General features: G+C 46.6%; 1 protein-coding gene across 2 annotated transcripts; it reads left to right on the forward strand.

Moving 5' to 3' along the window:
- Positions 1-62: 62 nt before the first annotated feature.
- On the forward strand, positions 63-19,729 carry LOC111862816 (growth arrest-specific protein 1). Of its 2 annotated transcripts, none has more exons than XM_023848529.2 (3): positions 63-335; positions 15,822-16,531; positions 18,711-19,729. In XM_023848529.2, exon 2 carries the CDS (start codon positions 15,825-15,827, stop codon positions 16,524-16,526), a length of 702 nt encoding a protein of 233 aa, XP_023704297.1. In that variant the 5' UTR covers positions 63-335; positions 15,822-15,824; the 3' UTR covers positions 16,527-16,531; positions 18,711-19,729. The 2 variants fall into 2 exon arrangements, with proteins under 2 accessions (XP_023704297.1, XP_023704298.1); XM_023848530.2 differs by lacking the exon at positions 63-335 and adding an exon at positions 9,640-9,783.
- The last annotated feature ends 1,535 nt before the right edge of the window (positions 19,730-21,264 follow it).

Genomic DNA, 21,264 nt, shown 5'->3' on the forward strand with positions numbered 1-21,264 from the left:
AAAACAAACCAGTTGACGTTAAACAAACATCTGTACGTGCCGTCCCAAGTGCCATAATATGACGTATCTTTTATCATCCGAGCAACATTACGCCCTGAGACTTGAATAAACAAAAGCCGGTGAACTTCCTGTCTCTGGAATGTTAGGACGTGGCAACGTGGCAAGCTGTGTGGAGGGGTCCCGACTCGGTCCGGGGGCGGAGCGACCGGTTGGCTGTCATCTTGGTGCTTCACAACTTAATTCTGCCGAGAACGGTGTGGTGTGTGGTTGCCTGAGTAAGAGTGAGTGTCCTCAAGTTGGAGCCATGTGAAATTTACCACGGGCCATCTGTTAAGGTGAGGAGCATGAGCTTCACGTACGCATTACTTATAATCTGACTTTCGTACCTCACAGAGAACAAATCACTTAATGTTGTTTCGAGATAAATAATCGGTTTGTTGTGAGAATCGTAATAAATAAGTAAACGCACTCTGTGGGCAAAATGCAGACTTTTCGAATGCTAAGACAGACGGTAGAGGTGTTTCCTGATTTAAAAGGATTAATCCGGGAATCTCATCTGAGTGTACTGCGTTTTGCCCGTAAAGAATCGATATAAGATATTGAACATCGAGAGTGAATTGTTGATATCGCTGTAGTTTAGGTAACGGTGATTTCCCCGTGCTTAACTAATTAAGCACTGCACCGTGAAGGCGTATGGGGGAGCGGATGTATAGATAGGTCCTATAATTTACAAATCTGACCGCTGTCGCGACACTTCACGGACTGTACTTAACAACCCTCAACGAAGGGAAAATTCACTCCCAGACGGATTTTTTTTATAGCAGAGGACCTCGTTCTCTTCACACATAGTTAAGACACTTAAATATTCATATTTGGAAAGAAGTAATTTAGAGGACCTTGGAGTAGATGGAAGTATACTATTTTCCTATCCTCCCTCCAGGTCAAACAACCAAAATTTTCGTAAGCATTTCTCTTCGCTGCCATGCATGCTACATACCCCGATCATATCATTCTCCGTGATTCGCTCGTCCTGGAAATGTTTGGGCTAGGAGAATGTACGGCACACGTTCCAAATGGCGTTCTTTGCAGTTGACGCATGTTTACAAAAGCTAATTGACGGTTCCTATTATGTGTGGAAAGTGGACTTCATTATGCGTCAGCACGGCGGCAAATCGGAACTGTGCCACCTGTTACTGGCGCCCTTCCTTAAAGCTTGCTCCTGTGCGTAACTAATTAAGCATTGGCCATGCAGGCGTATGGGGCAGTGGCGGTACAGTTACACCATTTTGAATGTCGCACTAGCAGGCCAGGAGGCTGGGTTGGCCCCTGGGCCGGTGTGGACGCTGTGGAATAGAGAGAAATCTCTTGCCTCTGCCGGGAATGGAACCCCGGCCCTCCAGCCCGTAGCCTATCGCTATACTGACTGAGCTATTCTGGCCCCGAAAGTGTTCCTTGACGAATTAACAAAAAAAAAAAAAAAATAAGAGATCTGTCCAAACGTCTTGGCCCTTGCTGGGTCATATACACATGCCGTGTTCTTTTTACTTCGTAAAGACAATGCAAATATTATTGTTGTGCCATTACGTAAGGATCTTCATCCCCCTGTCACTTGGACCTTTCTTAGATCCAAATTCCCCTCAGCGCCCCACTCCCAAACACTCGTGAGGTTCTCACGGCGGTCGTTATGAAGAGTTCTGTCTTCTGGGATATAGCGCTGTGTAGGGCCTGAGGTTCTCACAGCGGTGGTTATGAAGAGTTCTGTCTTCTGGGATATAGCTGTAGGGCCTGAGGTTCTCACAGCGGTGGTTATGAAGAGTTCTATCTTCTGGGATATAGCGCAGTGTAGGGCCTGAGGTTCTCACTTAGGTGGTTATGAAGAGTTCTGTCTTCTGGGATATAGCGCTGTCTAAGGCCTGAGGTTCTCACAGCGGTGGTTATGAAGAGTTCTGTCTTCTGGGATATAGCTGTAGGGCCTGAGGTTCTCACAGCGGTGGTTATGAAGAGTTCTATCTTCTGGGATATAGCGCAGTGTAGGGCCTGAGGTTCTCACTTAGGTGGTTATGAAGAGTTCTGTCTTCTGGGATATAGCGCTGTCTAGGGCCTGAGGTTCTCACAGCGGTGGTTATGAAGAGTTCTGTCTTCTGGGATATAGCTCCGTGTAAGTAAAGCTATTCCTGTAACAGGCCGTGGAGGCCCATAGGGTTGTGAGATGTCGAGGCTCCCACATTTTCTAGACAATCGGTTCATAGACGGCGGTGAGGTCAGCCTTACGCGCCGGCCGCCCTTTACCACCAGGAAGATTCCTGGTACTCATCGGGATTTGAGCCCGCGACCTTCCGGCTTGTAGCAACTATGCTACCGGTATAACGCCATGTAGCCCGCTGAAAGTCAACTGACGTTCCCGAGGAATATGTCGGCTCAATGTCGCAACTGAAGATGGAGGTGACATGTTCCTCCGAAACTTAGGTGACTTCAACGCACTACGTGGAGTTATATCCGGAAAACAGAGCTCTCTTGTTCTGTGTTTGTCCTCTTAATCTGAGAGACCAAGGTACACACCCGTACACAATTCATAATTAACTGACCGTTCTTGGCGTAACAAATGTCTCAAGCAGAGCTTAGAGGTTATTAATTAAATAATTCAATTTATTTACTTATCCATTCATTTATATAATTCAGCAAATGGTTTAACCTCGTCGATTCGTTGCATTACTTCGGACATAAGCACTCGCTTTGATTTTGTCATTGCTTCAAGTTGTCCCCATCCTGACTTATTTGCCTCGTTTGGACACAGCGGCGAGACCAGCGGGGAAATCTGGCCGTCTCCAGAAACACTACGGACCATTTTTCCCGGCGACAATCTATTATTCGCGCCTATTGATTCGAACACCATTGCTGAGTCGTACACCCATACACGTGTATCCCCTGTAAACAAATATCATAATAGAGCCGTCAAGTGGCGCCTTCATCGGCGTTTCCGCGAACTCGTTGCAACTGGCGAGGAACGGAAACAAATTTCAGTGTTGTGTAGGGCCGCTTTACCCTGAGAGAAAGAACGTCTAGTACCCATCTGGCGACTGTGTGTATCTCAGAGTCGTTCTACAGACCCGCTGGAAGCAAGAATCTCTGCCTACGCCAGGAACCGAAGCCAGGTTTCCTGTAGGCTAGTCACTATATGCCGACAGCTGGAACGTAACATTTTCATCCTCGGTTAGAAGAACCGCTAATTATGTCACTGCGGGGCAAGCCCTGCCCCTCTGTAGCTTTCCTGGAACGTCCTGAGACGCACCTGTCAGTAACTTGGCTGCTTCTGCTCCTGTCCACGTGACCGCAGTACCAGAAGAGAGCTACAGCCCTTTCAGCTTCCACGTGACTATGAAGACATCAACATTCAGGAGAGTGGCTCCTCCCTTTGCAATGCAGCAACGGAGACGGCGTAAAGGCAGTGTTATTAATTGCCTCCTTGTGCCTTTTCTTTTCCCATCCTGTTCCTTTCTCTTGCCTCTTCGACTTCTTCCCATCCATATCTTATTCTTTATCCTTTTACATTCTTCTTCATTAACTTTCCTTGCTCTTCTGCTTCTCCCTCCTTTTAAAGCTTCTTCCCATTAATCTGTTCTCTTCCTTCCATCGCTCTTTTATCACATTATTCTTTGCACAACTGTGGGCTCTGCCTCTGACACTGATTGCAATTGTCTCCAGCTTCAGACTGTAGCATGTTCGCGTCTTAACATCTGTACAGTACAAAGCCACCCAGTCATATTCTTACAGTGGTATTGACAAGAAAAGCAACCGTTACCGAGGGAAGAATGGCTACTCCTGCTATTAGCACGTGTAGGTTCGTTATAAGTCAGTGGCTCGGTCCTCAGAGCCTCGTTTATGAAAACAGAATATACCGCGTGGATTAAATTATTTTGGTAAGGTAAAAAAACCTGTCCTTGTAACAGGCCGTTGAGGCCCATAGGGTTGTGAGACGTTGAGGGTCCCACATTATCTAGACAATCGCTCACAGATGGTGGTGAGGTCAGCCTTATGCACCGGCTCCCCTTTACCCCCCCAGGAAGATTCCTGGTACTCATTTCTGTTAGAGGCTGAGTCCACCCCAGGGCCATAGTGCGGCTGGAAGGATTAAGTCAAGTGAAAAATCCAATTACCTCATCGGGATTCGAACCCGCGATCTTCCTGGTGGTAGCATAGTGCCTGAAGCAACTACGCTACCGCGTGCCCCCACTGACTTATTCGTAACTTACTTATCGACCTGTACTACACGGCCTCAAGCCATTGGATATTTTGGAAATAAAGTCGAGAGAAGTGGGCGCGACCCAATTTGATGTACTGTAACAGTTGTTGCATGCAGTGACTGAGGAAAAGCACGAAATGTTTCAGTCAGGATGTTCAGTGCCTCAGCTGAGATTCGAAATAGACACCTGCATAATACACGTGAGAAATGCTACCCCCTGAACCATCCTGAGCGACATGCCTACACCGTGTGGCGTGGCCCACCCCGTGCCCCCCACTAACAGATTACCCTCCTACCCGCTTCAAATCTTGTCCCAGAACCGATGAACTGGAGAAGATTTGGAAGGAACCAGCCGTTGCCTGAACGAGGCAATATCCCAGCATTTGTCTGGAGGAATCAAAAAAATCTCGAACCTGGCCATGATAATTGGTGTCTGGGTCGAGACTCGAACCAAGCACCTTCCAAGTATGAATCTAGAGAGTGACCGCTAAGCGAACCTGCTCTGCAACACCCGGGTGTTTCGTCATGTTCAATAACAGGTCGTGGTTTTCTAAGAAAAGAGCCTGTGCCCCAATGAGTATTTTCCGTTTCCGCGTTACGGAGTTTCCGTTTATTGGAAGTTTTTTTACATTGGTATGCGATATGCATAGGCGTGGTGCGACTTCACCTCGAAAGGATTTACAGTTACGAAGCCATGAAGACTCACAGAGCTGTAGCGCCAGTAAAGAAGGCGGCGCGATATATACTCTCATCAGTGGAGAAATATGCAAAGAGGGCAGATTATTATGCACGCTGGTTAATATACGTGCCGCTTGCTTCGAGTCCATGCACTTTAGCAGACAATATTTATGTGTTCTGTAAGATTCTCTGAGAAAAATACAGTTTCTCTAAACAGCATTAATCGACTGGCCTTTATAATGAAACCGCATCAGGTTTACTGTGAGGTACGAACTAATATAGTACTTCTACGATGAACTTCGGGTTTTGAGGCAAATGAAGCATTTCCAGTAACACGCTATGCGTGCGATACGTACACTTGACGAAAGGCCAAACGAATTCATAAGAGAGAAACCCAATTATCGTCACAGAGGATGTTACATCAGGACTATGACTATGAAAAAAGCTGGTCGTGGGTCTCAAGGGGGCTGGCACCAAGACGACCTGACTGGCGGTAAACTGCCAGTTGTAAAGTAATTCTGACTTTGGATTTTGAAGAAAGAAAACGCATTTAACTGAAGTGGATTTTCCACGTTGCCATCTTATGAGCTGTGACATCGTGTTGTAGTCTCGTAGGTGGATACCGTCGTTTCGATGAAATATATTGCCTCGATCTTCAAGTCACTATGTTCTTCCGAACTAACCTATCTGACTATAAATTAAGGTAATGGTTGATTTGTCCGTGTGTTTAATTAGTCATCACGCTATGAGGACGTAGGGGGAGTGGAGGTATAGCTCGACGAATTCTTTAACTCGACACTAGGTAGAGGTGAGTGAACTTCACGTTACCTCGGGAGAAGAAGCCCCAGAACCCATGAATAGTCTGAGTTGGCCCCGAAGCCGGTCTGAACGATGTGCAGAAGAGAAGAATATGTTGCCTCTACCGGGAATCGAACCTAAATTCCCCTCTTGTTTAGCCCGTAGCCTACTCACCATACTGACTGAGCTATCCCAGCTTCTACAAGACAACAAGTCTGTGTCATGTCCCAGAAGAGCACAAAATGAAACACTGTGAAACTGTTAAAGTAAACCGACGGGCAGGATTCTGAACAGTTGTTTCTGCAACCCCCTTTGTCCACCAAACGGTAACTCTGTTTCGTAATGAAAATAGACGCTGTTTCAGTTAGACATTGGTTTGTGTCCAGGCTGTAGGAGTCATGTTTAATGTTTCCGCTGACAGGTAACTGTATTTTTGTACCCCTGGTTGGATCGCTGCCCGACTTGCCCCCAGAAGCACAGCGACAAGGGAACAACTTCCAACAACAAATGCTTCTCGCCTGTCGAGACAGCGCACTCCGCCCTACACACAAAGCCGTACCAAGTGGTCACGTGCTGTGTCGAAGAGATGAGGAATCTGACGGTTTCTTACCGTGGCGTCAACAACCTTTCTGGCTTATATTTTGGACACCGTCCACCAGTTCTATTCCGAGAACAGTGTTTCGTAAAGTGGTTCTGTTTCGAATTACTCTCAGTAATATGATCTACCGCATGTGGTAACTATATGCACCACCTGCTTTAACACTAAGAAACTCCGCATTTTACCATTTTACCGCATAGTGTACGGTGTGTCTCGTTTGATTTTCACAATAAACAGCGACTGTTTCCCTAAACAGCATTAACCTGTTGGGCTCAGTAGCGGTGACAATTGTTTCCTGTGAGGTACGAACTGAATGTGTATATATTATTTAGACGAAGCGTCAGGCTTCAGAGCGAGGGTCATGAACCCAGGCCACATGCACAGCAAAATCCCGGCTAAACTCCTGTCTTTTGCTCATAACAAACTCCACATCCTAACCCTTTACCTTTTTTACACTGTCTAAACCTTTACCCACTCAAAAACAGAATTCTACCAGAAGGGCTAGCGGGCACTGCCTGGGAACCTTCAAAGCTAGAAAAATCTGTCCCCCGTTAAAAGTGTAGCAACTCTCTCTCTCTTTCCGGCTCCAGAGGATAAAAATGGGCCTCACAATTTCTAGATAACATAATAATAGAACGTATCTTACAGAAAGAAAACGTGGATGGGATTCATCTGGCTCAGGATAAGATTCAGCTGTGCACTCCTGTGAACGTGTGAATGAAACTTCCATTTTCATAAGAGGAGAAAGGTTTTCCTGTCAGCTTTAGAGAAANTCCAAAACCCTAGGAGGGAATAAAAGGTAAATTTGTCCTTGTGCTTAACCAGTTACGCACTACGCCATGGTGTATAGACCCATGTTTTCTTGACCTCGGCACTAGTTGGAGGTCAGTGGTCAGCTTCACGACCCGGCCGCTTTATACCCGGAGAAGGAGCCCCCGGTACCCATTAAATAGGAGGTTTGGTGGACCTCAGAGTCGGTCTGGACGAGATGGAGAAGTGAAAAATTCCTAATTCTACCGGGACTCGAACTTAGACCCGACTGCGCGATCCCGGCTCTTCCCAGGAAGGGGGACATATGGAAAAGTGCCCCTCGCCGGCGGGCGACCATGTATGAAATCTGAGGTCCTCACAGTGATGATTGTGAATAGTCTAATCTTTTGAGATACTACGCCGTGTAGTTTGGTAGATACGTACCAACGTTTTGAGGGAACCTGTTGCCCCTATCTTCAGGGTAGAACGTTCCCCCGCACTGTAAGGCGCAACACCCCAGAAAATTGTAATCTTAAGCTGTTGTTGACGCAAACGCACCCCACCGCGGGCTCCACGGCTGTGTAACTGTATCCAGCGGCAGTCAGCCCCTCACTTTTTTGCTGACGTCACTGTCGATGGCGGGCAGTTCTCATGCACTCACAAAGTGCAGCTCTGTTCTCTTGGCAACATGTGGCCACGCTGCACTAGTGGCATAGCACACGCCGAATAACAATAACGCGGTAGCGCAGTTGGTTGAGGCAGTAAGTGCTACAAGCCTGAAGGTCGCGGGTTCGATTCCCGATGAAGTCAGTGAATATTTTAGTTGACCTAATCCTTCCAGCCAACTTTTGCGGATAGAGGGTGTCACGTGGTCAGTGCAACGAATCCCCACAGCCGTTAATCTCGGTTTTCTAGACCGGAGCCGCTATTTCCTTGAAATAGCTCCTCAGTTATCCTCAAGAGGCTGAGTGTACCCCGTAACTTCGCCGATAAGTGGCGGTCGCTCGGTCGGTAATACTTCGCTTGCAGACTACAGGCCACAGAGTTTGTAATCCTTCCAGCCGCACTATGGCCCTGGGGTCGACTCAGCCTCTAACAGAAATGAGTACCAGGAACCTTCCTGGGAGGTAAAGGGCGGCCGGCGTGTAAGGCTGACAACCTCACCGCCATCTGTGAGCCGACTGTCTAGAAAATGTGTCAGTCTCGACGTCTCAGAACCCTATGGGCCTCCATGGCCTGTTACAAGGATAGCTTTCTTTCTTACAATGTTTGACTGTTCACATATTTGGATCGTGAGTTCGAATCACACTCGAGGCATGGATGTCTGCCTGTGTTTGCTCCGTGTCTGTGTTGTCCTGTGTAGGCAGCGGCCTTGCGACAGGCTGATCTCCCGTCTAAGGAGCCCTACCGACTGTCTACAAGATCCGCAATTTCAGAATTAATTCTGAGTGAGATCGGGGCAGACAGACCAATGCGTCAAGGCAGAAGAAGAAGAAATTAGTCTGTGAGCAGCAGAGATGGAGCCCCAGCTTAGAGACCGAGGCTGTGATGATGTACAGCAGAGTCCTTGAGAAGCTAACAGTTGTTCAGCTACTCAAGAAATTCTTAGCATACTCTGAACCAGAAAGTTCATTACCGTGTTCACAAGAGCCTGCCACTGGCCCCTGTCGTGAGGCAAATGAATCGAATTCGCACTCTCCCATTCTATTTAATAAAGCTCAATTTTAATATTATCCTCCAGTGTAGAAGTAGGGCTTTCGGGCGCTTTCTTTCCTTCATGGTTTCCTGTCAAAATCTGTGTGCATTTCTCTTCTCTCCCGCGCGTGCCATGCGCGTCATCTCATCTGACCAGTTTTATCATCCTAATAATATTTCGTAACAAGTAGGTCTCTAGATAAGGAAGCTCCAGGTAACGTAACCTTCTGCACTCTGCTGTTGCTTCATTCCTCGTTAAGTCCAATTATTCACCTGAGCACCCTGTTCTCAAACATCCTCAGTTTCCGCCTTCTGTACCCTAGTTCTGGAGTCGGGATATCTCAGTCGGTAAGGCGACTTGCTACAGACTGGACGGCCCGGATTCGATTCCCGACAGTGCAAGATTTTTCTCTTCTGCACAGCGTCCGGACCTGCTCTGGGGCCCACCTAGCATCCTATCCGATAGGTGCCGGGGGGGGGGATAAAGCGGCAGGCGCGTGTAGCTGACGACTCATATCCATCTAATGCCGAGGTCAAGAAAGTGTGGATCTATACATCCACTCCCCCATATGCCTCCACGGTGTAGTGTTTAAATAGTTAAGCACAGGGCAACTTCTTTTTTGCCTGTACCATGAACCTCATATGTTGTACTCGGTGTCCCGGACGAGATGCGAACTGGGCACCTCCCGACTACAAGTCGATTGATCCAGCTTCTCAGTAATACGCCCAACAATCTTCCCCCCCCCCATCCTCTCAGTATCACCGCAGGGGCTAAGTAGGCCTGCGATGTGACAGAGCACTACGCCGTGACGTCAGCACATCGGCAGTCAAGTCTCGCCGCATGTCAACTGTCACGTTTCGCGTTTATGACTGCATTTCCAGCGTCACTTTCAGTTTTTATTGCGGAAGTTTGAGGTGCACATCCGCGCAGCACACACCATCAGATCTATAATTGCACCGGATTCACTTAATCTTCTCTTGAATTCACTCGACGCTTCGTAAAGCAGCTATTTTCAAATCACAGGTAAGTCTGCTCTGTTTCTAACAGTGTTCATGAAGTGCCGAGGTAAAAACTGGTGGAGCTATACCTTCACTCCTCCATACGTTTTCATGGCTCGGTGCTTAATTGTTTCATTCATTAAGCACAGGGATAACTTTATGTTACATTCCTACTAAATGCCTTCGCTCTGTACTCAGGAAACAACCGCAGAACATATAAATTTAATATAAATATAAATTTCATGAAATTTGGTAATGGTAGGTTTTAATAAACAATCTTCGGACATATAACCAGTTCTGGTTAAAATCGGACGAAAGTAACCGAGCACTTACATCCGATTCTGAGCTTACCTCGAGCTTACTGTCTAGTCGCTTGGTGTTTTCCGTCGTCGTGTAATGCAACGTGTGTCGAGTTTGTGACGACTGAGGCCGATGTCTCACTGTCACATTCCACTCGCTTATTCACAGTCACAAAACTCGACAAACGACGGTGGGAACGGCTAAGTCTTATTCAAATGCAACGGGACACTGAAATGCAGCAGTAAGTTATCCATAGGCTTAATTAATTGAGCACCACGCCAGGAAGACGTATGGGGGGAGTGGAGGTGTAGCTCCATTCTTGATTTCGATACTAGATTGAGGTGGTCAGCTTCACGCCCCTGCCGCTTCACCCGGGTCTGGAGATTAAGGCGAAGAGAACATTTTATCCGAGCTGGGACTAGATCCCTGGCCCCGTGCGTCCAGCCTGCAGCCTCGTCACTACACATGCATATTTATTGTAGCGAAAAATATTTACGGCAAATTTGTGGAGAAAATTAAACATTTTTAGGCAGGTCGAATGGTTTTCGAGATAATCAAAAGTTATCGAACCCGCAAGAACTGTTACAAAATGTCTGCGTTTTATCTCGTGTTTCAGACAAGTTCGTTGTCATTTTTCGTACCTCATTAGCTTTCATGTTTTTTTTCGAGGGGGGGGGGAGGACGGCAATAACAAAACAAAATTTCATTCACACGAAATTATGAGCAAATTAAATTCTGGCAGTGCTTGGTGCGACACATCAGCTGCTGGTCTATGCCGATGATGTGAATCTACTGGGTGATAATGTAGATACCATAAAGAGAAACACAAACTTTGATTGAAGCTAGTAAGGAGGTTGGTCTAGCAGTAAACACAGACAAAACTAAGTATATGTTGCTGTCTCGTCACCAAAATGCAGGGCAAAATCATGACATAAAGATAGGAAACAGATGTTTTGAAAATGTGGCACAGTTCAGATATTTGGGAACAACGATAACAGAACGAATAAGAGGCGATTGAACTCGGGTAATGCTTGCTACCGTTCAGTCCAGCGCCTTCTGTCTTCTCGTTTGCTGTCCAAAAACATAAAAATTAGATTATACAAAACTTTAATTTTGCCTGTGGTCCCGTATGGGTGTGAAACTTGGTCTCTGACATTAAGGGAGGAACACAGACTGAGCTTGTTTGAAAACAGGGTGTTGAGGAGAATATTTGGACCGAAGAGAGATGAAGTGACAGGAGGTTGGAGAAAACTGCATAATGAGGAGCTTCATAACTTGTACTCTTCTCCAAGTATAATTAGAATGATCAAGTCAAGAAGGATGAGATGGGCAGGGCATGTAGCACGAATGGGGGAGAAGAGGAATGCCTATAGGACATCAGTGGGAAAGCCAGATGGAAAGAGACCACTTGGAAGACCAAGGCATAGGTAGCTAGACAATATTAAAATGGATCTTAGAGAGATAGAATGGGATAGTATGGATTGGATTGATCTGGGACCAGTAGTGGGCTCTTGTGAACACTGTATTGAACCTTTGGGTCCCATAAAATGCTGGGAAATTGTTCTGAAGAAGCTGCACAATTGGCGGCTTCTCAAGAAGGGCTCAGCTCCGAGAGTGATGAGTGAATCTAAGACTGGGTCTTCCTAGTGGTTTATACCTTCAGCTTTTCTCCCTCATGCATGCTACTTGCCCTGTCCATTCCGTCGCCTTTGATCTGGTACAAATGCTTTTGGACATTATCCATCGTCTTAAAGACAGGACGCGGGATAACATCCAGAAACATAACAATTTGTACCAATGTACCATCGTCACAAACTTTTAGATCTTATTTACTCTTTGATCTGCTTAATCTAATAATATCTGGCGTGGAATACAAATTATAAACCTTCTTATTACTTCTTATTACGTAATTTTCTTCTTTATGTCTCTTAGGTCCAAACTACGTTCAAGTATTGAAGCCTTGTATAACATTTCGTAATATGTTGATTTTTCATTGTGAGGAGCTGTTAGCCCCACGACAAACCCCAGAGCTGGAGGATACGCGACTGTTTCTGCACTACGTTCACCGCTACCCTCGTCACGTGGCGGCCATTTGTAACATCCTCAACCTGAAGACGCGTCCTACCGCGGTGACTCAACGTGGACCATAAGAGACCCATTGTCCTCACTTAGTAGGGCGCAATCCGAACTGGTTCCTCCAGAAGGACGAACTGTTGAGGATCCCTAGATGAATTTCGTGTGAGATTCTCTGGGACCTGCACACGTCACAGCTATACGCCATATTGTCCTGACACGGTCTAAGAAATCTGTGGGTTACTTCAGGACGATATCAGTATCTAGACAATACAGTATGTCGAACGGCAGGTATAGCCCCGGCACGGGCCGCACAGAAAACGTCTCTTCCATTATTGCGTGTTCTCTTGTTTCCAGGGAAACGTCTTTAGAGAGCTGTTCCCTAGCAACGGCTGTTACTTGGCACTGAGCCTACATGTCACATATTTTAGTCATTTGAACACTGTAAGAGATGCAATGGTGCAAACGATGGACTGTTTCATACCCTCGAAAACACTAATTCCATCTTGTTTCATTATCAGTCTGTTTCCCATTAGTTTGCAGCGCAGTTGAATCGGTTCAAAACCTCTGTACCTTTCACCGAAAAGATCCAGTTTTCTTCTTTGTTTTGTTTTATCACGGGAGCGCGACTGTGGCCGCCCACTGCATTACGACTCTCGGAGCACGGATACTGAGTGCAGCCACTGAACAGAGTGGGCCATGCAGCCCTTCAGACAGGATACATCATAATTCCATTTAGCGGCAGACCGTGTCTGGTCCTAGGAGACAACCGCATGGCCTCACTCTCCCACTGACGTGTACCACTCTAACGTAATCGAAACAAGACAGGAGAGGCGTGCTCCATAATTAAGTGGCCTGCATAAAATTGTGAAAGGCGTTCTTTACAGTCTACTAAGCATACATGGCCGATCACAGGGGCCGCGAGGTCTAAGACCTACGTACAATGTATTCGCCCGCCCGAACACTGAGATCGTGGGTTTCAATCCCATTCAAGGCATAGATGTCTGTTTGCGTTAGGTAGCGGCCTTGTGACGGCCTGATCCCGCGTCTAAGGAGTCCTACCGATTGTATAAGATTAAGAAACTCAAGCGAAGCAAGTGTTTCACGGATGCCCTATGTTCAAAGTGGCTAAAAAGTAAAGGTATTCCCTGTAACAGGCCGTGAAGGCCCATAGGATTGTGAGACGTCGAGGCTCCCACATTTTCTAGACAGTCGGCTCACAGATGACGGTAAGGTTGTCAGCCTTACTCGCCGGCCCCGCTTTACCTCCCAGGAATATTCCTGGTACTTATTTCTGTTAGAGGCTGAGTCGACCCCAGGTCCATAGTGCTGCTGGGAGGATTAGGTCAATTGAAAAAATCCACCTCATCGGGATTCGATGCCGTGACCTTCCGGTTTGTAGCCTAGTACTGTTCAAAGTGGGAGCAACAGGAACAGAAGCAGAATACATGGAATGTGTTTACATACTTTAACTAACGGTTTAAAACAAAACTCAGGAGGAAAGATATATGTATGTATTTTTGGCCTTACGTAAGGCGAATTTTATTATGGGTAAATATGGCTGAAAGTCATAGCAGTCAGACAGTTTCCAGGGAAAGCTGCAAATACGGATTTTAAAAAAATGCCTGAAACGGTTTAGGCACTCATACTGAATCAGACAGCTATATTTTTTTGTAAAGAACGCCTAATAACTATATGTAATTATCTCTTTGTGCGTTTTATAGAAATCTCATCGAAGGGCTGTGTTTGAGACGTGCATGGCGCGAACCCTGACGTCATAATTGTTTCCTTCCCGACCTTGAGAGACGCCATTAGTATCTGACTATCATTATCTCGAAAACAACACGTGACATGGAGAAATAAGCAAAATATTAACACGATCATGATCTAAAACTTCAAGAGAAGAGACCGCACATGTAACTGGTTTTGTCGAGGCCTTGCATTCTCATTCATGTGGGGTATAAGCCGTGTAGTCTGTTGAAAGTCACCTGACGTTTCGGATGAATATTTCGCCTAAATCTTCAGGGTAAAAATGCTTGCTACAATCTGGACTGTCAAAATTCGATTCCCGGCAAATTTTTCCCTTTTCCACGGCGTCCAGAAAGGTTTTGGTGCCCGAACAGCGAGGCACCGGGGCTGTATCACCGGAACATTAAACTGTCCACTCACTTCCATGTAGTGCCGAGGTCAGAATAGTGGAGGTATACCGCCATTCCTCCGTACGTCTTCATTGTGTGGTCCTTAGTTAATTATGCACGGGGAGAACTGTGCCTGTACCTTTTACCATAAATTTATTCAGCGAATTAAAAACATTCATAAAATTCTGTATGCAAAATGAACTACTCAACTCCTTCCACTTTCTTGGTCTTACAGCACATCGCGAAGACACAGAATGTAATTTTGCAGATACTCGTCACTCACAGGGGCATAAATAACTTATTATACAGACTACACACACATACAGTAACAAAGAATCAAAAGGAAACTATTAAACGCCATTAGTAGCACTCTAAAGATAACGTTGTGCCGTTTATTTCGTAGCCGTTGCCAAGCAACGAATCTGCATGCCACAGTAATTAGTATAACAAGATGCAAACTAACCCCCACATCCACAAAAACAAAATGGGCTACCTTTAGACACAGCGGTAAGGAAACACGAAAAATCACAGAACTATGTCAACGCACAAGAAGATTAATATAGTCTCCTGCACACAGAACACATTACATAACCGCACTCACAGTAGATGGCAGCAGCAGCGGCATTTATCAAGTTAAATGTGCAGACCGTGTGCATAGGACAGACAGCACCAGCCGCAAGAAACAACAAAGGCAATTCAGGGTACTCAAATCGCATAGTAAAGTAAGGTAAGGTAAGGCTATCCCTGTAACAGGCCGTGGAGGCCCATAGGGTTGTGAGACGTCGAGGCGCCCACATTTTCTCTAGATTGTCGGCTCATAGATGGTGGCAAGGTTGTCAGCCTTACGCGCCGGCCGGCCGCCTTTTGCCTCCAGGAATATTCCTGGTACTCATTTCTGTCAGAGGCTAAGTCGACCCCGGGGCCATAGTGCGCTGCAAGGGTTAGGTCAATTGAAAAATAAAATCCAATGACCTCATCGGGACTTGAACCCACGACCTTCTGGTTTGTAGCATAGTGCCTCAACCAACTACGCTACTGCGTATTCTTGGGGGTAAAGGGCGGCCGGCGCGTAGGGCTGACAACCTTGCCACCATCTATGAGCCGACAGTCTAGAGAAAATGTGGGCGCCTCGACGTCTCACAACCCTATGGGCCTCCACAGCCTGCTACAGGGATAACTTTACTTTACTTACTTTATATATATATATATATCTGATGATGGCCCTGTGTGGCCGAAACATGTGAGTTTACAAGAAAGCCTGGAGTAAGTGGTGATTCCACCAAAAGTCTATGCAGGTGCATTAAAAGATTATCTCTTTCCCTTACACACGCGTTATACATATGAAAACTTTACCTTATGATTGGATTGCTTAAGAACACGGAAAGGCTCGACATTACAAAGGTGGGGTGGGGCGGGGAGGGTCGGGCACCGGCCACTCTCCGTACTTAACCCAGATTTCTCTTGCCAATCGCGCCAGATTTATGTGAGTTGGTGGTCTGCATGCAGGGACTGCCTCCCCAGCCACTATAACGAACAACTCGGTGTGCTCCAGGTGATGTTCCCTCTGTTGGCGATGGCGGTGTGCTGTGTGCTCCGCGTGGTGCTGGCGTCATCGTCGTGCGAAGAGGCTCGTCTCAAATGCGCCTATCGGACCGGCTGTGGCATGGCGCTACAGAACTACATCGTGGGCTGCTCTGGGGTGCTCCACGGGCCCGCGGCCTCGTGCCCCGAGTCCTGCCAGCACGCCCTCATTGCCCTCACTTCCACTGAGGAGGGTAAGGACCTCATGACGTGCGTCTGCGCAGACGAGTTCTGCGAGGAGACGAAGCGCAAGGTGGAGATCTGCCGCCCTCACGTGCTCGTCGCCAATCGGAACGAGACGATCGTGAGCTGTCGCGTCGCGCAGTGGATCTGCACCGCCGACGCCCTGTGTTCCACGGCCCTGGACTACTACCACCGCTACTGCCGCGCCATGTTCCACGGCAAGAAGTGCACGCACCGCTGCAACAACAGCATCTCCATCCTGCGCAGACAGGAGAAGGCGGCCAAGCTGAACTCGTGCCGCTGTGACGGCCAGGAGGAGTACGACTGCCCCCGCATCCGCACCAATATGGCCCGCCTCTGCTTCCACAAGGAGCCTTCCGACCACCAGGAGCTGCCGCCCCCCGCCCCTCCCAGTGGGGCCTCCCCACGAGCGGTCAGCCTAGTCGTGGTGCAGCTCATGGCGTCGCTACTGCGATGGGCCGTCTTCACCTGACACAGGTATACACATTTTTCTTTTCTTGGGTTGGGGTGGGACAGTCGGTCACTAACTGCCCTATTGTACCAGCCCCGGATGATAGAGCAGTCGGTGGAATGAGAATTGGCAGGGGAAACCGAAAATTATTCGGAGAAAACCAGCCCCAGTACACTTTGTCCACCACAAAACCCACATGTGACCTGGGCTCGAAACGGCCACTAACCTCCTGAGCTATGGCACGGCCTGTCGCCTACTTACCGTCACACTGAGGACCGCCCCTGTGGTCTAGTGGTCAGTTCTTGCCTACCTATTCATACGTCCCGGGTTTGATTCCCGGCGCTAACAAATTTTCTGAGAAGTAGTGGGTCTGGAACGGGGTCCACTCAGCCTCGTGATGATAATTGAGAAGCTCTTTCAAGGAAATAGCGGCTGCTGTTTAGAAAACCGAAATTAACGGCCGTGGGGAATCGTTGCGCTGACCACGTGACACCATCTATCCGCTAAAGTTGGCACTAACTTCGCCGACAAGCGGCGGTCGCTCGGTCGGTATAGTTCGCTTGCGGACTCAAACCACGGAGTTTGTTTTGTCTGTCTGTTCTGTCACATTGAGTACTCATGGCAGCGTCCGCCACTTTACCTACTAGCGGTATGGGTCGCCTCTGCTGCCGTTTCCCCTCTCTTCGCCTACATCCCCATTCAGGACTCAGTCGAACAACACTCAAGACCTACGTTCTACCAGGAAGCTTGACCCCTCCCCGGCGGACGTCAGTTCTCTGTTACACGTCTTCTGTCTCCACTGCAGGCAAAGCCCGACTTATGGTCATAATGTGTTCTGCTTCCATAAGTCTGTTAATGTTAATTCGTGTGCAGGGTCCTGTGTTCGCGTTGAATGAATTGGGAGTTGCAACTTATTAGTCTGTTCAATGTTCTTAAGCACGAATTGTTCGTTTCTTGAAAGTTCTTAAGTACAGGTTCGCCTGTATTCATTTTCTGCTGTCGTAAATCATTCTCTACATCTTCAAGCCATCTCACACTGGTTCCTCGCCACACGCTCCACCCTTCTCCATCAAATATCTGCCACCAGGTAAAGGTAAAGTTGCCCCTGTACTTAATTAAGCTCCACACCATGAAAACGTAATGGGGGGAGTGGACGTACAGCTTCACGCACACTCCGATGTAAGGGATCCCGTTACCCACTGGATGGGCCCCAGGGCCGGTCTTGATGCTGTGTAATAGAGACGTGCTGTCCCTGCCAGGAATCGAACCCCGTTGCCTTGGTTCTCCAGTTCGCAGCATGTTCGCCTTACCGACTCAACTTCAGAGGTTTTATATAATTCCTTCAGCTCTTTGTCCTGATTCTCAAAACGTTATGCCTTCGCTAGATTACCATTCACTCTTCGGTATTATACTCCTCAAGTACGGTCGCCATTTTGAGTACTAAAACCAGCCTCTGAACATGCGCATGCGCGTCTGCTACCTAGGCTGTCATGACGCTGGACCGTGCTGCTACCTAGTGATGCACATACAAAAACAGTTACATCCATTACAGCTGTGTTACTTCCATTTGTGACCTATTTACTGACTCGAAATTTGTGCCACTGTAGGCACCGAATACAGAATAATTATGAGAACTGCTGTTGCAAGGGACCCCTTAGATATGTTAGATAAATTGAGATGGCCGGGGCACGGAACCGCCCGCTGTGGTCCAGTTGCCACATCGGCATGGGGCGAGGTGTGCCCTACGGACATGGCAGAAGCTATTCGCGATCATAACGTTATAACAAACCATATTCAAGTCACTGAACGCCATGGCAAAGGTCTGTATTTCTCGAGTAGGCAACTTGCGGGCATAGCCACTTAGTCTCTCTCGTGTCCCTGTTCTGGCAACGTCATTAAAATGTATTATATGCGGAACCGAACTTCCTATGAGTGTCTGTGGAGTTGGCAACGGTGCAATATGAGCCGTAAGTGGTACAGTGTTGCCACGTCGGCATGGAATAAGGAAAAGTATTGTAGGCTGCTAACTGAGAGCACCGTGGCCAAGAGCAGACTGACTGTGTAGGAGCAGCTATGGAGATGTGAGGCTGGACAGATTTATTTGGAGCAGGTTCTGCAAAGTGTGTTTCTGTTAGTAGAGAGTAATGTATTGGCGCATAATCCGCTCTCATTTGCATATAACTGTGGTTTCATTTGTTTTCGCAGGCTGGACATGTAGGGACCTTATCTACCTCTCGCTCACCGCTCAGTATTCAAAAAGCAACTCAGGAACAGGTCGCACTGGCCGCATGGAATCCAAGACAGTGCTCCCATCTGGCGGCGTGTTTCAGTAATTTGGTTACAGGGTGTTGGAGCTACCAGTTTGATGTGTGAACTTATACAAATTTCAACTCAGTGTAAGCTTTAAACAAGACAAGTGACTACACGATATGGACAGTAGTGGCCTCTTGCGACACCAAAGAACGTCTTACGTTGAACTCCTGCCCTTTGTTGGGTGCTTGTACAGATTCATGAAACAGATTGCTCGAATCCTAATTATTTAACGAGAGAGTACTTGGTGAGTTTAGTATGTGAGGAAGGAGGGAGCACGATGCAATGCATAAAACGATTTTACCAAATTATTACATGTATCTAATAGTGCTGGTTCCTTTTTCACCTTATTAAAATGAATATTTAATTTATTGCTTTCTCTAAGTAGAAATGTCTCGATATAATTTTAGCATGGATTTGCGGATTCTACTTGAAGGCCGTTGAAACAAAATTTCGAAATAATCGTTTCAATTTTAGTATCTGGATAATTAATAAGATAGGAATGACGTCAGTTACTTGACATGGCGTTAGAACAAAGGCCTAGCTGTAACGAAATTGATTTGGCCATTTTTCTGACATTCACCACAGCCTTCAGAGGCCTAACAGTAAAAGTATGGAGCTTTATACAGCACGCCCCCGCGTAAAAGAATGGATGTATTCTTGAAACTGAAATTCCGCAACGTGAACCTTATTTGCCCACCCACTTGCGTGCTATAAATGCAGATACGTCCCTACAGAAATTCTGTCGGTCATCGCTCCTTTGCCCATCATAAGCACTTACTCTCTTCCAAAACATTTAAAAAGGAGTAACACTTTCACACCCTAAAATAAGACAGGAACACAGTAAACCCTCGCTAATCCGGATCGAACGTTTCGGAGGAACGTCGGTTAACACAATATCTACACGGCGCCACATCCCAAAAGACTGCTTTCTTCATAGTCACCGCCGTGAAACCCTCAAATCTTACATGACAAAATCTGTTCACAGTTGAGTACATACCTCAAAAGACATGGCATTTAGGAGCAAGAGTATTTTGTGTTGAGCGCAGCTGGAGAGACTGAAATCAAGCAAGAAAATATCCAGGATATCAGCTTTTCGCCTTTTTATAATCTTTAAACGAATGTCATATAGCAACATTTTACTTCTTTCATCAGCACTTCTTGTATCATTAAATTTTTCCTTTATTTATTTTCGATTTCTTTTTGTCTTTTTCTTCATTGAACCGGATTATCCTTTAAACTGGATGACCTCCCCAAAATTATTATGGATTAGCGAATGTTTACTATAATAAGAACATTACCAGCAATTGTCTTCCGTCATTGACACATGCGCGTATGCTAGCCAGCGGCCAGCTCTACATCGTGCTACGTCACCGACGCATGCGCATGAAATCTGAATTTCTTAACAAACACCGTATTCATAACTTAACAAAGGATATTTTGGGCTGAATTTGTCGATGTTTTGGGTAAATTTTGAAAATAATTTTGTGTCCAAAGTTTCCATAAGGGTGAATTTATGGCCCAAAAATCTTTATTATTATTATTTTTTTTTAATTTCAGCAAGGTTGAAATTCCATAACGCGAGGGCGGGCTGTGCAGTCAGTGGATTAAACAGCCGGCGGCCATCTTGCCACCCTAGGCTTAGAGTGAAATATGTCTTCCTGCCATTGTACAAACTGTAGTGGTACACTGCTATTGTAATAAACAGTACTATTGTTACTGCTGTGTTGTTTTTGCTGACAGGGTCCGAGGCACGCTGTACATTATCGGACCTCTGTACCGAGCAGTCTGGCTGCTCAGTCGGTATTGTTTCTGGTCTGTATGCAGCCGGGATATCGACTGCACTGAAGTGTCCGTGGTTTTCCTTACTCCTTCCAGGAAAATATGTGGATAGTATATCAAATTATGTTGGAGGTTATTACAGTGAATAATTCTATCTTCTGGCATGTGCTGAAGTGTAGCCTAACAGAAGTTCATCGACGTTTCGACCCAGAACATGGAGGGGGCATATGTTCCTCTGAAACGTCTACACCCACACAAACATAACCCAAAAAATCATAACGCTGTATTACGTTCACCTTGTAAGGCCTATAAACATCAGAGAGAAAGCAAAAACATGCTATTCTGTTCGGTTTCGTTTTGGGGAAGACAAGACAGACTGTCTCTGCAGCGGGCGGCCATTCTGGGAACATATCTCGAGGAAGACACTAATGTAGCAATTAACTGAACCCGAAATATATTTTCCATGAAACATGATAAGCCGTAGGTACAAGCTTTGACCATGATTCATGCAGAGGATGTCCTACAACATGGCGTAATTCAATTATATTTTTAAAATGTGTTTACATACTCATTGATTTAACAACCTGAAGACCAACCGAAGAATTAGTACGAGTAGAGCAATAACAATAGCAATAATAGCCACCATTGAGCCGGGCGAGTAGGGGGC

The sequence above is a fragment of the Cryptotermes secundus genome, unplaced genomic scaffold (genome assembly GCF_002891405.2).
Source record: "Cryptotermes secundus unplaced genomic scaffold, Csec_1.0 scaffold462, whole genome shotgun sequence".
In the NCBI taxonomy this organism is placed as follows: domain Eukaryota; kingdom Metazoa; phylum Arthropoda; class Insecta; order Blattodea; family Kalotermitidae; genus Cryptotermes; species Cryptotermes secundus.

Excerpts from the sequence above, each read along its gene's own strand:
- LOC111862816 (XM_023848529.2), top strand. The coding sequence starts at position 15,825 with ATGTTCCCTCTGTTGGCGATGGCGGTGTGCTGTGTGCTCCGCGTGGTG.